At 48.4% G+C, this 26849-nt stretch overlaps 1 protein-coding gene across 2 annotated transcripts; it reads left to right on the forward strand.

The window, feature by feature from the left end:
• Positions 1–4341: 4341 nt before the first annotated feature.
• Positions 4342–25434, forward strand: LOC149275449 (zinc finger protein neuro-d4-like). 2 transcript variants are annotated; one of them, XM_089504714.1, is made up of 12 exons: positions 4342–4373; positions 10987–11147; positions 11290–11397; positions 15935–16062; positions 18278–18367; positions 18459–18537; positions 18688–18819; positions 22003–22053; positions 23075–23194; positions 24148–24260; positions 24571–24652; positions 25364–25434. In XM_089504714.1, the coding sequence occupies exons 1-12, from the start codon at positions 4342–4344 to the stop codon at positions 25432–25434; spliced, it is 1167 nt and encodes a 388-aa protein (XP_089360840.1). The 2 variants fall into 2 exon arrangements, with proteins under 2 accessions (XP_089360840.1, XP_089360841.1); XM_089504715.1 differs by lacking the exon at positions 22003–22053.
• Positions 25435–26849: the final 1415 nt, after the last annotated feature.

A 26849-nucleotide genomic window follows, 5' to 3' on the forward strand; every position in this document is an offset into this window, starting at 1 on the left:
TCCTATTACTCCATATAGCTGCTCCCATTTCTCCATATTACCCTCCCTATATACCCCCCTATTAATCCAAATAACCCCCCTATTAATCCATATAACCCCTCCTATTAATCCATATAACTCCTCCCTGTTGCCCCCACAGCCCCCCCTTGTTACTCCATGTAATTATATATGTATTATATGGGGGGGGTATATTCTGTATTGGGGGGGCATCGCTGCCGCTCTCCGTGACCCGAGACCTCTGAAATGTTAATGTTGTTGTCCTGCTGCATATATACATATATATTGGGCTGTTATCCGCCCCCCCCCCTCGCTGGTACCTTTTGTCTGCTCGGCGCAGGGGGGGCTGCTCTGGAGGGGGGATTAGAGCGGGGAGGGGGGCAACAGAAAATGTGAGGGGTGAGAGAAACCAGGGGAGAAAAAACTGAGGAAGGAGGGAGAGGTAGAAACTATGATGTGCCCGGAGTGAGCGGAACGGGGGGGCCGCAGGGGTTACAGAACATCACGAAAAGAGCTGGGGGGCAGATTAAAGCAGAATAAAGAAATACAAGGACGTGGGGGGGGGAATACAACATCCAGCTGGGGGAAGGGGTAGGACAGGGTGCACGGGAGACACGAGGGTAGAGGATAGGTAGACAGACAGGGCGACCCGAGGCTTGGATGTAACGTACGAAAGTTTTACTTTACTGAGAGGGTAGTGGATAAGTGGAGCAGCCTCCCAGCAGAAGTGGTAGAGGGTAATACAGTGAGGGTATTAAACATGCGCGGGATAGACATACGGCTCCTGAATCTAAGACGAGACCGACGACTGATTAAGGTTTGAGTCGTTACAGCAGAATAGACGGGGGCCGGATGGGGCCGATCTGCCGGCAGGGTTTCTATGTGTGTAGAAGGGGCAGGAAGGGTAGGTGGGTAGGTAGAGAGTGTGGAGGGGCAGGGAAGGGTTGCTCTGTTTTCGGCCTCGTGGTTGGGACGGAGCGGGTAGGGGGGCCGCGCAGGAAGCCGACACTTTACAGCGGTCAGGGAAGCACACGCTACACACATGTTTCCTGTAACCCTGCATGTGCTGGGGGGCGAGTCATGTGAATGGGAAGACAGACGGACAGCCTGGACATGTAACGTCGTTTGGGTCACCTGTGTGCAAGCAGGGGACTGAGCTACCGTTTGGGGGGGATCTGCCCGTGCACTCTAAAAATCGGCCCCTGATCACCCTAAATCCCAACTAACCATTTTCGCAGGAGAACCGGCCCATTTACCCCAGCTGGAGAGAGACAAAGGGGCAAAAACTAGAAAGGAATAGAGACAGCTGGATGGGGGGTATTAACGGAAAGAGAGAGACTTTATGGAGGAGAGAGAGGGATGAGAGAGAAAGAGACAGGTTCAGAACATGCAATATGGCAGGACGAGAAGAGACAATCCAACCAAACCATGAACAAGAGACTTGGGAGCAGAAAGAGACAGATGTCGGGAGACGGAGGGTGATCCCGGGTGATGGGGAGGAAAAATCCCAGCGCCCACCAACCCCCATCACACCTAGCACGGCACTGTATGGTTTGGCGTGATCTCCATTAAGACAGCAATTTGATTGATGAGACAGAGAGTTAAATGGACAAGAAAATCCCTTCCGTTTATTTGTATAGCGCCAACAGATTCCGTAGCGATGTTACCATAGGGAAAGTGACAGAGACATGCGGGGCAGAAGGAGGAGAGAGCCCTGCTGTGGGTGCTAAGAGAAATCTAGAGAGCCAGCTAATTAGAGAGTCTCACGGGAGAGACAGACAGACGGAGAGGGACAGACTGATGAGACTGCCCTGAGCGAACAGGTCTGGGAGAGTGGGGTTTATCTCAGGTAGTATTAATACCGCTCAGCGGGCCGAGTAATAAATAAGGGGGCGCAGGGACCCGAGCAGCTTCACAGTCAATACACCGTGTGTTTTATACTCCTAATACCCCCGCTTGGGGTAAAAGACTCTATCCCTGTCACGGGACTGTCTCTTTAACCCATTAAACACGGCGCTGTCATTAGGTCACTTTACATGGGACGGTCTCTTTAACCCATTAAACACGGCGCTGTCATTAGGTCACCTTGTTCCGTACGGGACTGTCTCTTTAGAATACTCTTTCCCCGTCTGCAGGTTCCATCCCCCGGCGTCTCGCATTATGAATAATTCATCTGATACCTGAATCTCTTTATGCAGTAAATGCAATTTTCTGCTCCCTCTGAGCTGCAGTCGGTTTTCCCGCAGGAATATATTGTGGCGAGCGCTGTGATTCCGTCCGTCCGTCACTCATTTATACCTTTAGATTTTTTTTCGTAGTAATTTGCATAGAACCTGGCAATCAGATTGATAGAAAACTTACATTCGTGGTTAGAGGGAGAGTTTAACGTCTCGAGCAGAGAGAAGAACGAATATTAAAGCAGAAAACTTTCAAATGCATTCTTTAAAAGGTTAAAAAGAAAATAATAAAATATTTGCCTTAAGTAGAAGCTGCAGCTCCCCGGATCCCCCAGAACAATTCTCATAGAAACCCAAAACCTGCCGGCCCCATCCGGCCCCCTCTCTAGTCGCCCGTTTCTCCTGCTGTAACGAATCAAACCTTAATCAGTCGTTGGTCTCGTCTTAGATTCAGGAGCCGTATGTCTACCCCGCGCATGATTTTGGGGGGTAAATTTCATGTTTATATAGAAGTTTTCATTAGGGTACAGTAGGAAAGGGGGTTTTACCCAGTGCTGTATATATATAGTAATAACCCCCAGCGCTGTATACAGTGATATAACCCCCAGCACTGTATACAGTAATATAACCCCCCAGCGCTGTATACAGTAATAACCCCAGCGCTGTATACAGTAATATAACCCCCAGCTCTGTATACAGTAATATAACCCCCAGCGCTGTATACAGTAATATAACCCCCCAGCGCTGTATACAGTAATATAACCCCCCGCGCTGTATACAGTAATATAACCCCCCGCGCTGTATACAGTAATATAACCCCCAGTGCTGTATACAGTAATATAACCCCCAGCGCTGTATACAGTAATATAACCCCCAGCGCTGTATACAGTAATATAACCCCCAGCACTGTATACAGTAATAACCCCAGCGCTGTATACAGTAATATAACCCCCAGCTCTGTATACAGTAATATAACCCCCAGCGCTGTATACAGTAATATAACCCCCCAGCGCTGTATACAGTAATATAACCCCCCGCGCTGTATACAGTAATATAACCCCCCGCGCTGTATACAGTAATATAACCCCCAGCACTGTATACAGTAATATACCCCAGCACTGTATACAGTAATATAACCCCAGTGCTGTATACAGTAATATAACCCCCAGCGCTGTATACAGTAATATAACCCCCCAGCGCTGTATACAGTAATATACCCCAGCACTGTATACAGTAATATAACCCCCAGCACTGTATACAGTAATATAACCCCCAGCGCTATATACAGTAATATAACCCCCGGTGCTGTATACAGTAATATAACCCCCCAAGCGCTGACTGAAAAAACTACAGCTGGGGTAAAAAAGAAAACAGATTTTAGGAATCAAAGATCGGGGGGAGATCCGCTTTAATCTACTTGTTTTCTGGCGGGGGCACCGGATTCCCGGCCTGGGGTTGTGTGGTCCTGGATTGTTTGTATTTCGTAATATTTCCCAGCCTGTATATAACGTTCCTCGCGCACCCCGTGTGAAATATCATGAGCCGTAGCTCCCCGGCATGGAACGTAATGTCGCCGATACATACGCCTGGCTCCTTATAGCCTCCTTAAAGCGGGACCATTTTATTTTAAGACGCAAACAGCTTGGCTTAACGTAATGGGAGTGATGCTTTTCAATGTCATACGTTGTTTCTGCTGATTGGACCATTTCATTGGTTGCTATGGTGATAAGATGACTTTTAAAACTTTGTTCCAAAATAACTTTTTTTTGTCAGAATTAAATATCAATTCAGCTACTGGCCAGTAAACCAGCACCTTCCAGTTTATCCCAGTAGTATTGCCACTCCAGTATGCCCGCCCACTGGTGCCCCAGGATGTGCAGGTCACATCAAATCACCCCCATGCCCCCTGCATCAGCCCCAGACTGCCTCCGCCAGTACCACTCGGCCGCCAGACCTGTCCGCCGCACTGCACCCTGGGAGTTGTAGTTCCCGCCTCTTTTCACTTCTCCGAAGTCTGCCTGCTTCAGAACTACAATTCCCGGCGGCCTCCGCGACCGGCTTCCCTCAGCTCGGCCTGTGATTGGCTGCTCGGTGCAGAATGAATGAAATTGTACAGTATTGTGATATTAGAGGTCTGCAGTGTTCCTGAGTGATACCCGGCAGCACCATGAGCACAGCCCTGCACAACCCCCTCAAATCGTGAGTACTGCCCCCTGCCACCCCCTGCATGTCTGCACATAACCCCCCAAGCAGGCAGACACGGGGCACATGCTATGCCTGCAGTGCACTCGGCTCTTGTACTAATGTATAGAGTCCAGCTCTAGATTGCAAGCTCCTCTAGGCCTTAAAATGTGAATGTGTTGTAAATCTTTATTGATTAAGTGCATTCAGTCAGCAGCATTTTTTTTTGCATGTAAATAACATCACAAAGAATCCCTGTGACTGTGATGCACATACGTGTGCCCCGGGCTAGCATGTCAGGTTCATGCATTGCCTGTCTAGACTGCGTGTCATCACGGTGTGTAATGCCCACAGAGAGCGGTGTCTGTGGTGACCTTGGATACAAAGCGAATCTGTCATGTTTGAGATTAAATTGCAAGCTCCTGTGTTCAGCAAGTACTTGGAACGACAATTTCTTTAACTAAGTTGGGTTTGTTTAGATTGAAATGTATGGAGTGAAGGGAGAGAAAAAAAGAGGCGTGAGAGGGGAAGGAAAGAGGGGGCATTCTGGAGGAGAGCTGGGGTCAGGGCAAAGGAGGGAGTTTGGGAGAGAGAAAGGAGGGATCTGTGACAGAGAGATGAGAGAAAGAGAGAAGGGAGACGGATATGCTAGAGAGAGAGAGAGAAAGGAGGGATCTGTGACAGAGAGATGAGAGAGAGAGAGAAAGAAAGAAGGGAGACAGATATGCTAGAGAGAGAGAGAGAAAGGAGGAAGAAGGGTAAGTCAGAGAAAGAAAAGAGGGAGAAGGTATATCAGAGAGAATAACAAGGAAGAAGGGTATATCACGGAGAGAAAGGAGGGACAAAGGTAATTCGGAGAAAGAGAGAGAGGGGTATGTCAGAGAAAGAAAGGAGGGAGTAGGGTATGCTGGAGGGAGAAAGGAATGAGAGGTTTGTTAGAGAAAAAAGGAGGGAGAGGGGTCTGTGAGAGAGGAGAGAGAGGGGTCTGTGAGAGAGGAGAGAGAGAGGGGTCTGTGAGAGAGGAGGGAGAGGGGTCTGTGAGAGAGGAGGGAGAAGGGTCTGTGAGAGAGGAAAGAGAGGGGTCTGTGAGAGAGGAGAGAGAGAGGGGTCTGTGAGCGAGGAGGGAGAGGGGTCTGTGAGAGAGGAGGGAGAAGGGTCTATGAGAGAGGAAAGAGAGGGGTCTGTGAGAGAGGAGGGAGAGGGGTCTGTGAGAGAGGAGGGAGAGTAGTTTTATTTTCTTGTTGGAATCCAAAAAACATCCACATGGATCTGCACCGTGGGCCGGGGTATGGAGGCCTCGTCTGCTCTCCCCGGCGGTCTCGCTCCTTCGCTCGCTTTCTGTGTGGAGGCCGAAGGATTCCTGATGAGAGAACGCAGACTCCCTTCCCAGAAACAGGACTTTGCTAAACTTTCAAGGTCATTGTTGGCTTGAATTACTCTGAAAGGGGGGGGGGGGCAGTGTGATCTGGGGGCTTCTCTGTGGTATTAGGATCAGGTGTTTTCACTTAATGAGACCCTCTGAAAGGAACCCCCTATTAACCATTTGTGGTTACAATGTGGCACCCGCTACCTTTGTGGCCGAGTTGGTCTTTCCCCGCAGACTTTGTTCTGTGCAGTGATTTTGGGGGTTTCTATGTTTCTGATGCTGCTGAAGATAAAGTCTTGATGAGTTTATTTATTTAGCAGGGAGAGATCTTGACGTTTTGTAAAAATAAAGAGTGGAACTTCCTCTTTAATGACGGACAATCTTCCGTCGAAGGCGCTGTCCACCTACAAAAAAGCAATTAAACAGATTTTTATTATTTCCATCGAAGGGTTAATAACAAAATAAAATTCGTAAGAAACCTTTTCAGTTTCTATGGCAATGACCTATCAGTGTCTGCTTTTGTGTCACATGACAATTAAGTGTTCCCGGGAAGAAGAAATATGAATAAAATGCAATTTTATGTCATTATTTCTCAAAAGGGTTTGAGCATAAAAATAAATATATAATAATATAATAATAACAATAATAGAAATATTTTTTTATTTTTTGTAGATATTTTTACTAAATATAAATACAATAATATAATTATATATTTTATTATTATTTTAAATAATTTTTATTGCTGTTAATATTTTTCATAAAATAATATAAATATAATAAATAATATAATTATATATTATATTATTTATTAAATTAAGTTTATTTTTATTGCTGTTAATATTTTATTAAATAATATAAATGCAATGAAAAATTATTATAATTATATATATTTATTTATATATTTTTTTATATTTCCCTTGCTACAATGAGTTATTTCAAAAGTTATTTCTTTGCAGCATTAACTTGTTCGTATTCCAGAGAGAATTATTCCAGAAACTAACCCAGTTTCCACAACATAAACCCCGAAGCTACTTCACTAATTCTGTGATATTTTAACCGTCCGCTTGCACCCAGCGGGATTGATGATCCCGACAGTGGAAACGGGTCAAAAACTTAGATTTTCTGGATAATAATTTTAGGTTCCACTTAATAAGCCGCCACGTGTAAATCCCGAGTGTCCGGGGAGCCGTCTGCCGGTTGATGTCGCTTGAAAGCTTTGCGGAGGGTCCTTAAGTGATAATTAAATAGAAAGAAGGGCTTGTGGGTGGCAGTTTTATACTTTCTACATGATTAACATAGCTATAGCTAAAAGCTAAATATATATACCATACACACACACACACACACACACACACACACACACGCATACAATTACACACTACCGCTAAAAACATTGGAGCCACTTAGAATTTTCCTTGTTTTTGAAGTGCATTTCCCCCATTAAAATAACATGAAATAGATCAGAAATCTGGCACAGACGGGGTTAATGTTATAAATGACTATTGTAGCTGGAAACGGCTGATTTTTAATGGAATCTCTTCATAGGTGTACAGAGGCCCTTTATCACTCCCATCACTCCTGTGTTCCGATGGCCCTTTATCACTCCCATCACTCCTGTGCTCCAATGGCCCTTTATCACTCCCATCACTCCTGTGTTCCAATGGCCCTTTATCACTCCCATCACTCCTGTGCTCCAATGGCCCTTTATCACTCTCATCACTCCTGTGCTCCAATGGCCCTTTATCACTCCCATCACTCCTGTGTTCCAATGGCCCTTTATCACTCCCATCACTCCTGTGTTCCGATGGCCCTTTATCACTCCCATCACTCCTGTGTTCCGATGGCCCTTTATCACTCCCATCACTCCTGTGTTCCAATGGCCCTTTATCACTCTCATCACTCCTGTGTTCCAATGGCCCTTTATCACTCCCATCACTCCTGTGTTCCGATGGCCCTTTATCACTCCCATCACTCCTGTGCTCCAATGGCCCTTTATCACTCCCATCACTCCTGTGTTCCAATGGCCCTTTATCACTCCCATCACTCCTGTGTTCCGATGGCCCTTTATCACTCCCATCACTCCTGTGTTCCAATGGCCCTTTATCACTCCCATCACTCCTGTGTTCCGATGGCCCTTTATCACTCCCATCACTCCTGTGCTCCAATGGCCCTTTATCACTCCCATCACTCCTGTGTTCCGATGGCCCTTTATCACTCCCATCACTCCTGTGCTCCAATTGCCCTTTATCACTCCCATCACTCCTGTGTTCCGATGGCCCTTTATCACTCCCATCACTCCTGTGTTCCAATGGCCCTTTATCACTCCCATCACTCCTGTGTTCCAATGGCCCTTTATCACTCCCATCACTCCTGTGTTCCAATGGCCCTTTATCACTCCCATCACTCCTGTGTTCCGATGGCCCTTTATCACTCCCATCACTCCTGTGTTCCGATGGCCCTTTATCACTCCCATCACTCCTGTGCTCCAATGGCCCTTTATCACTCCCATCACTCCTGTGTTCCGATGGCCCTTTATCACTCCCATCACTCCTGTGCTCCGATGGCCCTTTATCACTCCCATCACTCCTGTGTTCCGATGGCCCTTTATCACTCCCATCACTCCTGTGTTCCAATGGCCCTTTATCACTCCCATCACTCCTGTGTTCCAATGGCCCTTTATCACTCCCATCACTCCTGTGTTCCAATGGCCCTTTATCACTCCCATCACTCCTGTGTTCCGATGGCCCTTTATCACTCCCATCACTCCTGTGTTCCGATGGCCCTTTATCACTCCCATCACTCCTGTGCTCCAATGGCCCTTTATCACTCCCATCACTCCTGTGTTCCGATGGCCCTTTATCACTCCCATCACTCCTGTGCTCCGATGGCCCTTTATCACTCCCATCACTCCTGTGTTCCGATGGCCCTTTATCACTCCCATCACTCCTGTGTTCCGATGGCCCTTTATCACTCCCATCACTCCTGTGTTCCAATGGCCCTTTATCACTCCCATCACTCCTGTGTTCCGATGGCCCTTTATCACTCCCATCACTCCTGTGCTCCAATGGCCCTTTATCACTCCCATCACTCCTGTGCTCCAATGGCCCTTTATCACTCCCATCACTCCTGTGTTCCGATGGCCCTTTATCACTCCCATCACTCCTGTGCTCCAATTGCCCTTTATCACTCCCATCACTCCTGTGTTCCGATGGCCCTTTATCACTCCCATCACTCCTGTGTTCCAATGGCCCTTTATCACTCCCATCACTCCTGTGTTCCAATGGCCCTTTATCACTCCCATCACTCCTGTGTTCCAATGGCCCTTTATCACTCCCATCACTCCTGTGTTCCGATGGCCCTTTATCACTCCCATCACTCCTGTGTTCCGATGGCCCTTTATCACTCCCATCACTCCTGTGCTCCAATGGCCCTTTATCACTCCCATCACTCCTGTGTTCCGATGGCCCTTTATCACTCCCATCACTCCTGTGCTCCGATGGCCCTTTATCACTCCCATCACTCCTGTGTTCCGATGGCCCTTTATCACTCCCATCACTCCTGTGTTCCAATGGCCCTTTATCACTCCCATCACTCCTGTGTTCCAATGGCCCTTTATCACTCCCATCACTCCTGTGTTCCAATGGCCCTTTATCACTCCCATCACTCCTGTGTTCCGATGGCCCTTTATCACTCCCATCACTCCTGTGTTCCGATGGCCCTTTATCACTCCCATCACTCCTGTGCTCCAATGGCCCTTTATCACTCCCATCACTCCTGTGTTCCGATGGCCCTTTATCACTCCCATCACTCCTGTGCTCCGATGGCCCTTTATCACTCCCATCACTCCTGTGTTCCGATGGCCCTTTATCACTCCCATCACTCCTGTGTTCCGATGGCCCTTTATCACTCCCATCACTCCTGTGTTCCAATGGCCCTTTATCACTCCCATCACTCCTGTGTTCCGATGGCCCTTTATCACTCCCATCACTCCTGTGCTCCAATGGCCCTTTATCACTCCCATCACTCCTGTGCTCCAATGGCCCTTTATCACTCCCATCACTCCTGTGTTCCGATGGCCCTTTATCACTCCCATCACTCCTGTGTTCCAATGGCACGTTGTGTTCGCTGATCCAAGTTTAAGTTAAAAAGGATAATTGATGGTCAGAAACCCTTTTGTAATTCTGTTACAGCCAGAAATGTCCTTGTTTTCCATTAGAAACTTTTGAAAGGTAGTGTATATACCGTATATATATATATCCTTTTTTATGGTTTTCTGAAGGTAAGGAAGACAGAGACATTCCCGTAATTAACTGTCTGTTTGCCAATCGCTAATCCGGTGATGGAAGTTAAGCATGCGCGGGATAGGCATATGGCTCCTGAATGGAATTGCTCCGATTGCAACAATGTTTAAAAAAATCCCCTTAGTTGTGATTGTATTTTAGACGTTTCCCTGAATAGAACACAAATTATATTATAAAAGTACATTTCAGCCCCAAACCGGAATGATAGACTTATTTCTATAGCACCAACAATCCCTGCATTGTTTATTACAGTCCCTACCTTCAAAGGGTCTGACAGAACTAGAACTGACAGACTAAGACAAACCGATACATTAGGTACAGAGGGCTCGGCTCGTGAGCTTACAATCTATACAAAATTTCCTAAATATTTTCAGCAATGCAGCATTTCTTCAAAAATATTTCACTTCTACAATCTGACATTTCTCCAACAAAAATACATAAATCTAAAACTCCAGGGTGATATTTTCAAATATATTATTATTATTATTACTTATATTTTTATATTATTAATATGAATAATATAAATCATAATAACAATACAAAATATACATAATAATATAAATAATATAAATATTATTATTATTACTTATATTTTTATATTATTATTATTATTATTTATATATTTATATTATTGTTGTTATTATTATTTATACTTTTATATTATGGTTGTTATTATTTCTATTTTATATTAATATTATTTTATTAGTATGTATATTTTTATATTGTTGTTATTATTTATCTTTTATATTATTGTTATTTTTATTATTATTTATATTTTTATATTATGAATTTGTTTATATTATTGTTATTATTGTTTATATTATTATGTATATTTTTACATTATGGTTTTTTTTAAATAATATTATTAATAGTTATAAATATTATTATTATTATTAATAATAGTACAAGTCTAGCAGAGAACAGGTTGTCGGTAACTAATGCGATTTTTGCCCCCCTCCGGCAGGCTGGGAGAAGATTTCTACCGGGAGGCGATCGAACATTGCCGCAGTTACAACGCGCGTCTGTGTGCCGAGCGCAGCATGCGGCTGCCGTTTCTGGACTCGCAGACCGGAGTCGCCCAGAATAACTGCTATATCTGGATGGAGAAGACGCACAGGGGCCCCGGTGAGACGCTGCGGCCGTTACAACCCTCATAGACGGGGGGGGGGGGGGTTATTCCTAAATCAGTTATTCTGGCTAAAAAAATATTGCTAATAAATAATAATAAAAAATGAATTTATGGATGTATTTTTGGTTTTGTGGTCAGGCTTATCGCCAGGACAGATCTACACGTACCCCGCGCGCTGCTGGAGGAAGAAGAGGCGGCTCGATATTCTGGAGGACCCCCGTCTAAGACCCTGTGAGTTCAGTTTGGGTGGTACGAGGGGGGAGGGGGCGGTCGGAGGGGCCAAACTTTCCTGCCGGAGGACAAAACACACGGTTGGAACGTTCTGGAATGACTCCAAATGTAACGCGTCCTATTATTATTATTATTATTATTAATGCATTTATATGGCGCCATCTTATTACACGGCGCTGTACAACGGATAAACAGAACGCAACAGCGAAAAGGCCTTGGATTTTTTTACAGGAAAAGCTTCATCTGAGATATTTCACAATAAGGTTTTAAATAAAAATTTACCAAAATTTTGTAAAAAAAAACCATAACAAAAAGGAAGGAAATAGTGAGCGTCGCCGTCCGTATCCTCCTGACCGTGCGGCGGAGAACTCGGGTTTTGGGGGTACGATGGGGCAAGAGCTCGGAGGTATTGGGGGGCGGGATTGTCCTAGAGGTTTGACTCCTGGGTATAATGTAGATTAAAATAAATTGTTCTGGTGAAAACATTTTAAATGCGTCTCCGTAGCAACCAACGGAATGTTCTTCCTGATAGCACCGCTCCATTGGTTGCTATGGTGATAGGAACATTTTGCACGTATAATGTATAAGCCCTTAAAGGGACAGTCTAATGTGACACCCCGACAGGACCCTGTGAGTAACCCGAACACTCTTTGGGAGAAGCTGCAGCCTTGCTGCTACAGCTGTCATCCTTCCCCATGGTCTGACGTGTCTTGCCACTGATTGGCTGCTTGAAGCCAATTACAGGTCTGTGAAAAAGCGCATGAGCTCTTAGTTGTGTTTTTGTTTAAACTTTTATCAGATCTGTCACTGTATTCATTAACTACGGAAAAATGAGAAACTTTTTTTATTAAAAAAAAATCCGTGGCAATAACCTATCAGTGTCTACTCTTTGTGTCACATGACAATTAAGTGTTCCCAGCATAAATGAAGAATGCCATAGTGACTGTGCCGTCTGGTTAGTGCGGCGTTGTGTTGGTTAGTTGGGTAGTTATTAGGTTGTGGGTTGGTTAGTACGGCGTTGTGTGGGTTAGTTGGGCAGTTATTAGGTTGTGGGTTGGTTAGTACGGCGTTGTGTGGGTTAGTTGGGTAGTTATTGGGTTGTGGGTTGGTTAGTATGGCGTTGTGTGGGTTAGTTGGGTAGTTATTGGGTTGTGGGTTGGTTAGTACGGCGTTGTGTGGGTTAGTTGGGTAGTTATTGGGTTTTGGGTTGGTTAGTACGGCGTTGTGTGGGTTAGTTGGGTAGTTATTAGGTTGTGGGTTGGTTAGTACGGCGTTGTGTGGGTTAGTTGGGTAGTTATTGGGTTGTGGGTTGGTTAGTATGGCGTTGTGTGGGTTAGTTGGGTAGTTATTGGGTCGTGGGTTGGTTAGTATGGCGTTGTGTGGGTTAGTTGGGCAGTTATTAGGTTGTGGGTTGGTTAGTACGGCGTTGTGTGGGTTAGTTGGGTAGTTATTAGGTTGTGGGTTGGTTAGTACGGCGTTGTGTGGGTTAGTTGGGCAGTTATTGGGTTGTGGGTTGGTTAGTACGGCGTTGTGTGGGTTAGTTGGGCAGTTATTGGGTTGTGGGTTGGTTAGTACGGCGTTGTGTGGGTTAGTTGGGCAGTTATTGGGTTGTGGGTTGGTTAGTACCGCGTTGTGTGGGTTAGTTGGGTAGTTATTGGGTTTTGGGTTGGTTAGTGCGGCGTTGTGTGGGATAGTTGGGCAGTTGTTAGGTTGTGGGTTGGTTAGTACCGCGTTGTGTGGGTTAGTTGGGTAGTTATTGGGTTTTGGGTTGGTTAGTACGGCATTGTGTGGGTTAGTTGGGTAGTTATTGGGTTGTGGGTTGGTTAGTACGGCGTTGTGTGGGTTAGTTGGGTAGTTATTAGGTTGTGGGTTGGTTAGTACGGCGTTGTGTGGGTTAGTTGGGCAGTTTTTGGGTTGTGGGTTGGTTAGTACAGCGTTGTGTGGGTTAGTTGGGTAGTTATTGGCTTTTGGGTTGGTTAGTACGGCGTTGTGTGGGTTAGTTGGGTAGTTATTGGGTTTTGGGTTGGTTAGTACGGCGTTGTGTGGGTTAGTTGGGTAGTTATTAGGTTGTGGGTTGGTTAGTACGGCGTTGTGTGGGTTAGTTGGGTAGTTATTAGGTTGTGGGTTGGTTAGTAGGGCGTTGTGTGGGTTAGTTGGGCAGTTTTTGGGTTGTGGGTTGGTTAGTATGGTATTCTGGTATGTTTGGTAGGTTGTTGACTGCTTGGGGTGGTTCTTTAGGGTTATTGGGGGGCAGGGGGTGGTCTAACGGTCTCTGTGATCTGGTGGAACGCCCTGCCTCATACCCCATCGCCCCCAGCGTGTACCCCATTAATATCATCACTTCTTTCTCTTTCCAATCTCCGCGTTTCCTTTGCCGATACCCACATGTTACCCCATTTGTCTGCTTTGCCTCCACCTGTATCCAGTAACTGCCCTGGGGGTAAATAGTAAGGTTGGACTGGTAGGTCTTTCCATTACTTGCTGAATCGGGGGGTCGGTTGAGTCAGCACGTTTAAATTCCTTCACTGTATTTACCGGGAGCTGTCAGCGAGAGTTACCCCAGCAGCTGATCTGAAGCCGTCTGATAATTAATCCCTCCGTCCCTCTCGTCCTCTCCGTCTCTAATACCTTCTTTCAGTCTGCCCTCTCTCCCCACCTTGCCCCAGTTTCTCTCCTCTCTCTCTTTCAGCCGAATTCCCTTTGATTCCTCTTTTCTGCCCCAGATTATGTTCAGATTCTGTCTCTCAGTCTCTTCCTTGTCTGTCTCGTTCACCTCGCTCTGTCTCCTTTCTCCCCCTCATTTCTCTCTCTCTCTCAACTTCATACTCGTTTCTCTCCCCTCTTTTCTCTGCCCCCCCATTTCTCTCTTTATCTCGCCCTCCGTTCTCTCTCTCTGTCACTCCATCCCTTCCCCCATGTTCTCTCTCACATTTTTCTTCAGCTTTTTTTTTTAATTCAGCTATTCGGTAAATGAAAAAAACAGTTGCCATGGCAACTATCGAATCACATGACCAGACATATTAATGCTCTTTTTTTGTACACTTGTCTGGAAAGAAAATGCAATTTCAGTTCAGAGAAAATGCAGCAGAACCGAATCTACGCAAATATATATAAATATATCACTTTAACCCTTTAAACACATCGCTGTCATACGGTGACTTTACACGGGACGGTCTCTTTAACCCATTAAACACCTCGCTGTCATTAGATCACTTTACACGGGACTGTCTCTTTAACCCATTAAACACGGCGCTGTCATTAGGTCACTTTACACGGGACTGTCTCTTTAACCCATTAAACACCTCGCTGTCATTAGATCACTTTACACGGGACTGTCTCTTTAACCCATTAAACACCTCGCTGTCATTAGATCACTTTACACGGGACTGTCTCTTTAACCCATTCCACATCACAATTCACACCAGTATGTTTCTAATAGAGGAAGCACGCAAAGGATCAGGTTGGGGTATAAATGCTGCCTTTAACCTGTGATGTGTGTTATAAGCCAACCGTTCCTGTTTCATAGTGTTGGGCAGATTCCGTAGCATTACATTTCCCATTAAGTATCTGTAGTAGATATCTATAATCAGAATATTAACTTTATTTAATGAAGGGTGTAAGGGGTATGCGTATTTCTGCAAGTACTTTTTTATGGTAGATAAATGGAACAGCTTCCCTGCAGCAGTGGTAGAGGCCAATATACAACTGATTAAAGTTTGAGTCTTTACAGTAGAAAGAACGGGCCGAGCGGAGGCGATCATTTTCCTCGATTCTTCCGGAGACGAGCGGAGGGAATGATCCCAAGTATTAGAAAATATTAGAAAATCAGCATTTATCGTTCTCAAACATTATTATTGCTTAAAGCTGCTCCGGTGGCGGAAACCCGAGGGAGGGAATCCCCCCCCCCAACCTGAGACCACCCGGGGTGGGAATCCCCCCCAAACCCGAGACCACGCGGTACGGGAATCCTGCCTTCACATCAGATATGGAAATATATAATATCAAATATCAAATACAGGGTTACCATGGTAATGAGATCATTTTTCATATTTTTGCTGGGAAAAAATGAGCAGCTTCTCCCCTGAGGCAGTGTCTCTCTGGTACTGAACTGGTTAAAAATGAAGTTCATCACCGTGGGGGTCGTAATGACTTTTTTTTTTGCGTTTAAGGTGCAGGATCCCTCCCCCCCCCCCCCCCCGTAATGTGATCGGCCCCCTTTTTCCTCCCCACACTGTGATGGCTCCTCTTACGCCTTCATAGGTGTTTTATGGCTAATTGCCGGAGAGAAGTGTCTTTTTATGTCCTTAATGACGGTTAATGGGTCTCCGAGCTCCCGCGTGTCTAATACACGGCCTCCCCTGCCTGGGAGTTCCATCCATGCGCGATGGGATATTGTCATTTATACTCCTTTACCCCACTAGCCCCCTTTGTTGCCCCTGTTATCCCCGGAACCCATGGGATGGGCGTCTGGCTCTTTTATGTTTAAATGATTGGCCGGCACCGAGCAGACGCCCCGGATCCAGAACACTAACCCCTATCACTCCGTTCTCAGACTACGAAGTTCCACTGAAGAAGGAGAGCAGCCTGCCAGAGGGGCCGGTCCTGGAGGCTCTACTCTGCGCCGAGACGGTGGACAAGAAGCTAGAACTCAAAGAAGAGGAGACCGTCACTGACTGCCAGGTGAGAGAGTTATATACCCCCAGCGCTGTATACAGTAATATAACCCCCAGCGCTGTATACAGTAATATAACCCCCAGCGCTGTATACAGTAATATAATCCCCAGCGCTGTATACAGTAATATAACCCCCCAGTGCTGTATACAGTAATATAACACCCCAGCGCTGTATACAGTAATATAACCCCCAGCGCTGTATACAGTAATATAACCCCCCCAGCGCTGTATACAGTAATATAACCCCCCCAGCGCTGTATACAGTAATATAACCCCCAGCGCTGTATACAGTAATATAACCCCCAGCGCTGTATACAGTAATATAACCCCCCAGCGCTGTATACAGTAATATAACCCCCAGCGCTGTATACAGTAATAACCCCCAGCTCTGTATACAGTAATATAACCCCCAGCGCTGTATACAGTAATATAACCCCCAGCGCAGTATACAGTAATATAACCCCCAGCGCTGTATACAGTAATATAACCCCCCCAGCGCTGTATACAGTAATATAACCCCCAGCGCTGTATACAGTAATATAACCCCCAGCGCTGTATACAGTAATATAACCCCCAGCGCTGTATACAGTAATATAACCCCCCAGCGCTGTATACAGTAATATAACCCCCAGTACTGTATACAGTAATATAACCCCCAGCGCTGTATACAGTTATATAAACCCCAGCGCTGTATACAGTAATATAACCCCCCCAGCGCTGTATACAGTAATATACCCCCCAGCGCAGTATACAGTAATATAACCCCCCCAGCGCTGTATACAGTAATATAACCCCCCAGCGCTGTATACAGTAATATAACCCCCAGCACTGTATACAGTAATAACCCCCAGCGCTGTATACAGTAATATAACCCCCAGCGCTGTATACAGTAATATAACCCCCAGCACTGTATACAGTAATATAACCCCCAGCGCTGTATACAGTAATATAACCCCCCAGCGCTGTATACAGTAATATAACCCCCCCAGTGCTGTATACAGTAATATAACCCCCAGCGCTGTATACAGTAATATAACCCCCCAGCGCTGTATACAGTAATATAACCCCCCCAGTGCTGTATACAGTAATATAACCCCCCAGCGCTGTATACAGTAATATAACCCCCAGCGCTGTATACAGTAATATAACCCCCAGCGCTGTATACAGTTATATAAACCCCAGCGCTGTATACAGTAATATAACCCCCCCAGCGCTGTATACAGTAATATACCCCCCAGCGCAGTATACAGTAATATAACCCCCCAGCGCTGTATACAGTAATATAACCCCCCAGCGCTGTATACAGTAATATAACCCCCAGCGCTGTATACAGTAATATAACCCCCAGCGCTGTATACAGTAATATAACCCCAGCGCTGTATACAGTAATATAACCCCCAGCGCTGTATACAGTAATATAACCCCCAGCGCTGTATACAGTAATATAACCCCCAGCGCCGTATACAGTAATATAACCCCCAGCGCTGTATACAGTAATATAACCCCCCAGCGCTGTATACAGTAATATAACCCCCCCCAGTGCTGTATACAGTAATATAACCCCCAGCGCTGTATACAGTAATATAACCCCCCAGCGCTGTATACAGTAATATAACCCCCCCCAGTGCTGTATACAGTAATATACCCCCCCAGCGCTGTATACAGTAATATACCCCCCAGTGCTGTATACAGTAATATAACCCCCAGCGCTGTATACAGTAATATAACCCCCCAGCGCTGTATACAGTAATATAACCCCCCCAGTGCTGTATACAGTAATATAACCCCCAGCGCTGTATACAGTAATATAACCCCCAGCACTGTATACAGTAATATAACCCCCAGCGCTGTATACAGTAATATAACCCCCAGCGCTGTATACAGTAATATAACCCCCAGCGCTGTTCGTAATCTGATAGGATGTTCAGGATTGGTGGGAAATCCGCTTTAGTAAGGAGTTCAGGGATTGGCCGGGTGCTGTGTGAAAATCCGCCACATTTTAGTAAAATACAACAAAAAAGTTAAAACTGAGTTATAGCGGCCTGGGATTTATTAATTTATTTATTAGACATAAAATATTTTAATTTATCTCTGATATTGAATTCTGTCCATTATTTGTTTTCTAGACTTTGGTTTTATAAAATTTGGTTAAAAATGAAATCTCCGTCTAGATGCGCGTTCGGGTTTTACTTTGTAATAAATAAATCTTGTATTGCGTTCAGAAGCCGCAGGTCGGGGACGTTCCGCATGAACTGGACGGCGACGAGCTGGAAGACGATACCCCGAAACGCAAGAACCGAGCGAAGGGGAAGGTGAGCGGCGCCGAGCGGTCATCTCCCCAAACGGGAGCCGGGGGGGGGGGAGTTTGGGGCCGGAAACGTTTTATTCTCTCTGTGTCTCTAGGCCTGCGGGATCGGAGGAATGAAGAAGAGACAAGATCCGTCCGCGCAGGAAGACCGAGACAAACCCTACGTGTGTGACAGTAAGTGGATCCAGAACCTGCCGGGTACTAACGACGGCCGCGTGTTTAAGGGCCGGCCCCTCCGAGGGCCACCGGGTAGTAATGGCAGTGACATGTTTAAGGGCCGCTCTGTGCGCATGCACTGATAGAATATACTCTGTCGCCCTTTAGTTTGTGGGAAGCGCTATAAGAACCGTCCGGGTCTGAGTTACCATTACACTCACACTCACCTCGCCGAGGAGGAGGGCGAAGAGAATGCAGAGAGGTACATAATACCGTTCCACCGGAAAAACAACCACAAACGTGAGTACCGCGCGCCTTCATATACAGACGTAGTGTTCGGAAATATGTATATACGTTAGGGGGGGCGTGTGTCCCGGTGTCTGTGTATTAGGAGGGGTGAGGGTCCCGGTGTCTGTGTATTAGGAGGGGTGAGGGTCCCGGTGTCTGTGTATTAGGAGGGGTGAGGGTCCCGGTGTCTGTGTATTAGGAGGGGTGAGGGTCCCGGTGTCTGTGTATTAGGAGGGGTGAGGGTCCCGGTGTCTGTGTATTAGGAGGGGTCTGTGTCCCGGTGTCTGTGTATTAGGAGGGGTGAGGGTCCCAGTGTCTGTGTATTAGGAGGGGTGAGGGTCCCGGTGTCTGTGTATTAGGAGGGGTGAGCGTCCCGGTGTCTGTGTATTAGGAGGGGTGAGGGTCCCGGTGTCTGTGTATTAGGAGGGGTGAGGGTCCCGGTGTCTGTGTATTAGGAGGGGTGAGGGTCCCGGTGTCTGTGTATTAGGAGGGGTGAGGTCCCAAGGTCTGTGTATTAGGAGGGGTGAGGGTCCCGGTGTCTGTGTATTAGGAGGGGTGAGGGTCCCGGTGTCTGTGTATTAGGAGGGGTGAGGGTCCCGGTGTCTGTGTATTAGGAGGGGTGAGGGTCCCGGTGTCTGTGTATTAGGAGGGGTGAGGGTCCCGGTGTCTGTGTATTAGGAGGGGTGAGGGTCCCGGTGTCTGTGTATTAGGAGGGGTGAGGGTCCCAGTGTCTGTGTATTAGGAGGGGTGAGGGTCCCGGTGTCTGTGTATTAGGAGGGGTCTGTGTCCCGGTGTCTGTGTATTAGGAGGGGTGAGGGTCCCGGTGTCTGTGTATTAGGAGGGGTGAGGGTCCCGGTGTCTGTGTATTAGGAGGGGTGAGCGTCCCGGTGTCTGTGTATTAGGAGGGGTGAGGGTCCCGGTGTCTGTGTATTAGGAGGGGTGAGGGTCCCGGTGTCTGTGTATTAGGAGGGGTGAGGGTCCCGGTGTCTGTGTATTAGGAGGGGTGAGGTCCCAAGGTCTGTGTATTAGGAGGGGTGAGGGTCCCGGTGTCTGTGTATTAGGAGGGGTGAGGGTCCCGGTGTCTGTGTATTAGGAGGGGTCTGTGTCCCGGTGTCTGTGTATTAGGAGGGGTGAGGGTCCCGGTGTCTGTGTATTAGGAGGGGTGAGGGTCCCGGTGTCTGTGTATTAGGAGGGGTGAGGGTCCCGATGTCTGTGTATTAGGAGGGGTGAGGGTCCCGGTGTCTGTGTATTAGGAGGGGTGAGCGTCCCGGTGTCTGTGTATTAGGAGTGGTGAGGGTCCCGGTGTCTGTGTATTAGGAGGGGTGAGGGTCCCGGTGTCTGTGTATTAGGAGGGGTCTGTGTCCCGGTGTCTGTGTATTAGGAGGGGTGAGGGTCCCGGTGTCTGTGTATTAGGAGGGGTGAGGGTCCCGGTGTCTGTGTATTAGGAGGGGTGAGGGTCCCGGTGTCTGTGTATTAGGAGGGGTCTGTGTCCCGGTGTCTGTGTATTAGGAGGGGTGAGGGTCCCGGTGTCTGTGTATTAGGAGGGGTGAGGGTCCCGGTGTCTGTGTATTAGGAGGGGTGAGGGTCCCGATGTCTGTGTATTAGGAGGGGTGAGGGTCCCGGTGTCTGTGTATTAGGAGGGGTGAGCGTCCCGGTGTCTGTGTATTAGGAGTGGTGAGGGTCCCGGTGTCTGTGTATTAGGAGGGGTGAGGGTCCCGGTGTCTGTGTATTAGGAGGGGTCTGTGTCCCGGTGTCTGTGTATTAGGAGGGGTGAGGGTCCCGGTGTCTGTGTATTAGGAGGGGTGAGGGTCCCGGTGTCTGTGTATTAGGAGGGGTGAGGGTCCCGGTGTCTGTGTATTAGGAGGGGTGAGGGTCCCGGTGTCTGTGTATTAGGAGGGGTGAGGGTCCCGATGTCTGTGTATTAGGAGGGGTGAGGTCCCGGTGTCTGTGTATTAGGAGGGGTGAGGGGCCCGGTGTCTGTGTATTAGGAGGGGTGAGGGTCCCGGTGTCTGTGTATTAGGAGTGGTGAGGGTCCCGGTGTCTGTGTATTAGGAGGGGTGAGGGTCCCGGTGTCTGTGTATTAGGAGGGGTGAGCGTCCCGGTGTCTGTGTATTAGGAGGGGTGAGGGTCCCGGTGTCTGTGTATTAGGAGGGGTGAGGTCCCAAGGTCTGTGTATTAGGAGGGGTGAGGGTCCCGGTGTCTGTGTATTAGGAGGGGTGAGGGTCCCGGTGTCTGTGTATTAGGAGGGGTCTGTGTCCTGGTGTCTGTGTATTAGGAGGGGTGAGGGTCCCGGTGTCTGTGTATTAGGAGGGGTGAGGGTCCCGGTGTCTGTGTATTAGGAGGGGTCTGTGTCCCGGTGTCTGTGTATTAGGAGGGGTCTGTGTCCCGGTGTCTGTGTATTAGGAGGGGTGAGGGTCCCAGTGTCTGTGTATTAGGAGGGGTGAGGGTCCCGGTGTCTGTGTATTAGGAGGGGTGAGCGTCCCGGTGTCTGTGTATTAGGAGGGGTGAGGGTCCCAGTGTCTGTGTATTAGGAGGGGTGAGGGTCCCGGTGTCTGTGTATTAGGAGGGGTCTGTGTCCCGGTGTCTGTGTATTAGGAGGGGTGAGGGTCCCGGTGTCTGTGTATTAGGAGGGTGAGGGTCCCGGTGTCTGTGTATTAGGAGGGGTGAGGGTCCCGGTGTCTGTGTATTAGGAGGGGTGAGGGTCCCGATGTCTGTGTATTAGGAGGGGTGAGGGTCCCAGTGTCTGTGTATTAGGAGGGGTGAGGGTCCCGGTGTCTGTGTATTAGGAGGGGCGCGTGTCCCGGTGTCTGTGTATTAGGTGGAGGCGGGGGTTGCGTGTCCCGGCGGGTACAGCACTGTGTATAATGCAGGCCGCTCTCTGTATAGCGCAGTATACTGTATAGCTCTGTAAGATGATCTCCCCTCCCCCATTTCTCCGGTTCTTTCTCTCTAATTGAAACTATAAATCAGACCCAGATATATTAAAGCTGCACTGCATATTTTTTGGCTGTCCCTCAGATACAGACAGTTGCCGTGGAAACAGAGGCGTGACAGGGATAGGTTATCAGTTTGGGTGATGGCTGCCCTCCCCCTCCCTTCCCTAAAATAATGGTACCTTCTGAGTTTAACTCTTTGCTGGCTTTGGCTGCCGCAGAAGGGGTCCGCTGACCGTCTTGTGTGTCTCTCCCCCCCCAGACTTCTACAAAGAGCTTAACTGGGTCCCCGAAATGCAGCCGAGACACACAGGTGAGCTCTCGATACCCCAAACGAGACATGCTCCCCCCCGATACCCCCATACGAGACATGCTCCCCCCCGATACCCCCATACGAGACATGCTCCCCCCGATACCCCCATACGAGACATGCTCCCCCCGATACCCCCATACGAGACATGCTCCCCCCCGATACCCCCATACGAGACATGCTCCCCCCGATACCCCCATACGAGACATGCTCCCCCCGATACCCCCATACGAGACATGCTCCCCCCGATACCCCCATACGAGACATGCTCCCCCCGATACCCCCATACGAGACATGCTCCCCCCTGATACCCCATACGAGACATGCTCCCCCCGATACCCCAAACGAGACATGCTCCCCCCTGATACCCCATACGAGACATGCTCCCCCCTGATACCCCATACGAGACATGCTCCCCCCCGATACCCCAAACGAGACATGCTCCCCCCCGATACCCCCATACGAGACATGCTCCCCCTGATACCCCCATACGAGACATGCTGCCCCCAATACCCCCATACGAGACATGCTCCCCCCCGATACCCCCATACGAGACATGCTCCCCCCGATACCCCCATACGAGACATGCTCCCCCTGATACCCCCATACGAGACATGCTCCCCCCATATGCGACCTGCATCTATTAAATTCCCTAATTTCCTTTTTTATAGCTTTTTGTTGTAAAAATAGACATTTTATGTAAATGACACGTTCTGTCCACCAATCAGGTGACTTCTATCGGCTCGATCGCCGGGTGATATTCTTTTGGGTTTGCTTGTTGAAATGTTTCACAACGTAGCTGAGAGACTCGCGAGGCTTCTGCTGTCTAAAGCCGAGCATTCCGCGTTTATTCCGTCCCACGCACTTCGATTGGGATTTTTTTTGTCCTCACCATGGGTTTTGGGCAACAAAGAAAAAGAGCAATTAGAGGCTGAGATGGAACGGAAGGGAGTTTTTGGTAGATACGTGGAACAGCCTCCTGGCAGAAGTGGTAGAGGATGCGTAACTTTTTACTTTCTTCCAGTTAAGAAAGCGCCGGACGGCTCTGTCATCGCCAACGGTTACTGCGACTTCTGTCTAGGAGGAGCCAAGAAAACGGGGTGTCCGGAGGACCTCATCTCCTGCGCGGACTGCGGCCGCTCGGGTAATCTGGGGGTCGGAACGCTTAGATGAGCACAGCGGGTCAGGCCGGGGGGGCTACGGCGTCTGCCCAAATTGCCCGTTTCTTTGATTCTTCTTCTTAAAACGTTAGCCGAGGACAGGCATGGCAGACGGGACATGCGCGGCGCGACCCGGGGGAAAATAGATTTCTGGTTTCTAGAAAATTTCCAAACGTAGCCGAATGTTTAATTTCCATGATAATGAGACCCAAATCTACGCAAATCCGCCTCATTCTACCAGCGATCCGAATCCAACGGCACGTATTACAACGGGAAACAGAATTCAGCGAGGGCCATGTCCTCTCAACGGGGCGACACCGGCTACTAAAGAGTTAAAACTGACCCAATGACAGCAACGTGTTTAATGGGTTAAAGAGACCGTCCGTGTCACGTGTTTAATGGGTTAAAGAGACCGTCCGTGTCACGTGTTTAATGGGTTAAAGAGACCTCCGTGTCACGTGTTTAATGGGTTAAAGAGACCTCCGTGTCACGTGTTTAATGGGTTAAAGAGAGCGTCCGTGTCACGTGTTTAATGGGTTAAAGAGACCTCCGTGTCACGTGTTTAATGGGTTAAAGAGACCTCCGTGTCACGTGTTTAATGGGTTAAAGAGACCTCCGTGTCACGTGTTTAATGGGTTAAAGAGACCTCCGTGTCACGTGTTTAATGGGTTAAAGAGACCTCCGTGTCACGTGTTTAATGGGTTAAAGAGACCTCCGTGTCACGTGTTTAATGGGTTAAAGAGACCTCCGTGTCACGTGTTTAATGGGTTAAAGAGACCTCCGTGTCACGTGTTTAATGGGTTAAAGAGACCTCCGTGTCACGTGTTTAATGGGTTAAAGAGACCTCCGTGTCACGTGTTTAATGGGTTAAAGAGACCTCCGTGTCACGTGTTTAATGGGTTAAAGAGAGCGTCCGTGTTGTGATTTCCGTCTCCAGGTCACCCGTCCTGCTTACAGTTTACGGTGAATATGACGGCGGCCGTGCGGACGTACCGCTGGCAGTGCATCGAGTGCAAGTCGTGTATCCTCTGCGGGACGTCCGAAAACGATGTGAGTAACTTTCACTTTAAATACAACGCCCAAAATCTTGGGCTCAGCTGTAATGTTGAGGTTGTAGATAAGTGGAACAGCCTCCCAGCAGAGGTGGTAGAGGGTAATACAGTGAGGGGATTAAACATGCATGGGATAGACATACGGCTCCTGAATCTAAGACGAGACCAACGACTGATTAAGGTTTGAGTCGTTACAGCAGGGGAAACGGGGGACTAGACGGGGGCCGGATGGGGCCGATCTGCCGGTAGATTTTTTGGTTTTGTGGTCTCCATAAAGAGTTAAAGACGAATCTTTTTTCTCCCCGCAGGATCAGCTCCTGTTTTGCGATGACTGTGACCGGGGGTATCACATGTACTGCCTGAGCCCCCCGATGTCCGAGCCCCCCGAAGGTACGTAGAGGAATTCAATCGTTTGGTTAATGAGCACGTAACGCGCAGGCGCGTCAGCCAAAGGCAGATCCCAGAGACCCAGCACGTGATTGGTTAATGTGGGGCAGAGGGGTAAAATGATCGGGTGGGAGGGCAGTAGTCTCTCCCCCCCCCCCATTAATGGCCGTTATTGACGGTTCTGCCGATTCCAGCCGCTTTCTAATGAAATAAATCCGTTTCCCGACCCGACTCTCCGCCGCGGCCCATAAAATCCTCATCACGCGGTCGGTGACCTTCTGGCTGAAGCGGCTCCGGCCCCCGGCGGCCCCTGGCGGCCACTAACTCTCCCATAAAACAGCAGCTTTTTTTTACGACGTACAAATACCTCCTTAGTCCCATTTTAAGATCTGCTGCTGGGTGTTTTATGGGCAGACTTTTAACCTCCAGAGGAGAAAGAGCGCCATTTTCCATCCATTTCCACTCAGAAATATTACCTTTTACATCCTTCCGTTGGCCGTGATGTCATTCCTTTATTATTGCCCCTGTAACCCCCCCTATCTGCCCCTGCCCCCCCCATAAACCAGAACTGCCACCTGCCTTGGGTTGTATGTCCCAAGTATTTTGATAAAGCCTCTCGGTTTCTCCCTGTGGCCCCCCATATACTTGCGTTTTATTTTTGGGGGGGTCTCTTCCCCGACGCGCTTTGCTGATGGCGCTCTTTTCTCTCGGCAGGTAGCTGGAGTTGTCACCTCTGTCTGCGGCAACTCAAAGAGAAAGCTTCTGCCTTCATCACCCTGACCTAAGGGGCCGGGGCCCTCCCCACCGAGACGCACGGACAAAGAGCCTATCACCGCGTCACCCTCCCCGCGCGGCCCCCCGGCCCCGCACCGCAGCCCCCCGATCCTCCGCTTCTGTCCTCTCCAGGCGGCTTCCTCGGCCGACTATCTCAAAGGATCCGAGGATACCCGCCGGCGGTGTGTCCGAGGGGCAGCTGCCGGGGGGCCAGTTTGGTTTTTTTTGCCCGGCTCCCTGAGCATGAGTTTGAGGCTCCGCTTGCCCCCCCCATCGTAATTACCCCCCAGCTCGGGCAGGTCCGGATTCCGAAGGGGGGGTTCTGCTTTGGATCTGTTACCCCTAAAACCCGTGGGATACACGCTGAGGCTCAGAGAGTCGCGCAGGGGGTCCGCAGACAAAGGACTCATTTTGGGTTAAATAACTTCTTATTCTATTCATTCCGTTTTGATAATTTTGCTGTACGTTACGTGTTCCGCGTGTCCGCCGGGTGCGTTGTCACAAAAGGGACGCTCGGCTGCCCCGTGCTGCCCCGCCAGTAAAGAATGCATATTAAAGTACCTAAATATGCATTTTTTTAACAAAAAAAAGCACTTCCCTTTAGGAGAAGCTTCAGCTCCAGTGCTGCAGTACCCCCTTCATTGCTTCAGCCGCAGGAAAGCCATCGCATTAAAATGAATGGGAGCGCTGTCTCTGAGCATGCGCGTGGGGGGTCTCATTTACTGACTCCACTCTCCCTTCTCTCCTCCGATCCCTCGCTCCTTTTTTTGCCGGTGCCGTGCTTTCTCCCCGTTCCCTTATTCTCTCCCAATAAGACCTTCACCCAAAATGGTAAGATTCAGAAAAATCCCCCCCTCAATTAAAGGGGGCGGGGTGAAAAGAGACAGCGCTGAAGCCTCGGGGCGGATTAACCCTTGCGGTATTTGGCTTTGTATATATATATATGTGTGTTTATATATTTCCCCAAATCTCATTAACCCTGCGCGGGGCTCATGAGCCGGAGAGAAGCAGAAGCACATAACGACAGCTTTCCGCCCCGCGGGGCTTTTCTAAGCAGTCATTGGCCGAGAGCGCCGCGGATCCGCTCGGGATCCCCCCGGCGCAGTAGATCACGGTAATCGGGTGACGCCGTGTAGGGACAGAGTGTGTGTCGGTGAGTGAACACAAAGCACTTAACTAATTAAAAACTTGAGTATCGCTCAGAGTAATGAGTGTCCGTGCGGGGGGGGCAGGGGGGGATTTTATTGACGAAGCCATTTTTTAAATCGCAGGATTAAAGGGAATAACCGTGGAGGATAATTGCACTCGGGGGGGGCTGGGGGGGCGGATACACCGATAGGTTGAACACCATTTATTGGCCGGACCCTAAAAGCTGGATGCCATTAAAAAGGACACTTTTTATACAAAATACCCCGTTTTGCCCCAT

Source organism: Sceloporus occidentalis, unplaced genomic scaffold (assembly GCF_023333645.1).
Source record: "Sceloporus occidentalis isolate IW3139 unplaced genomic scaffold, rSceOcc1.0.p SCAF_288, whole genome shotgun sequence".
NCBI lineage: Eukaryota > Metazoa > Chordata > Lepidosauria > Squamata > Phrynosomatidae > Sceloporus > Sceloporus occidentalis.

Bases quoted from the DNA above. Each gene is read 5' to 3' on its own strand.
- LOC149275449 (XM_089504714.1), top strand. From the start codon at position 4,342: ATGAGCACAGCCCTGCACAACCCCCTCAAATC. The intron at 22,054-23,074 runs GTGAGCTCTCGA...ACTTTCTTCCAG, and splicing joins AATGCAGCCGAGACACACAG to TTAAGAAAGCGCCGGACGGC. The intron at 24,653-25,363 runs GTACGTAGAGGA...TTCTCTCGGCAG, and splicing joins GATGTCCGAGCCCCCCGAAG to GTAGCTGGAGTTGTCACCTC.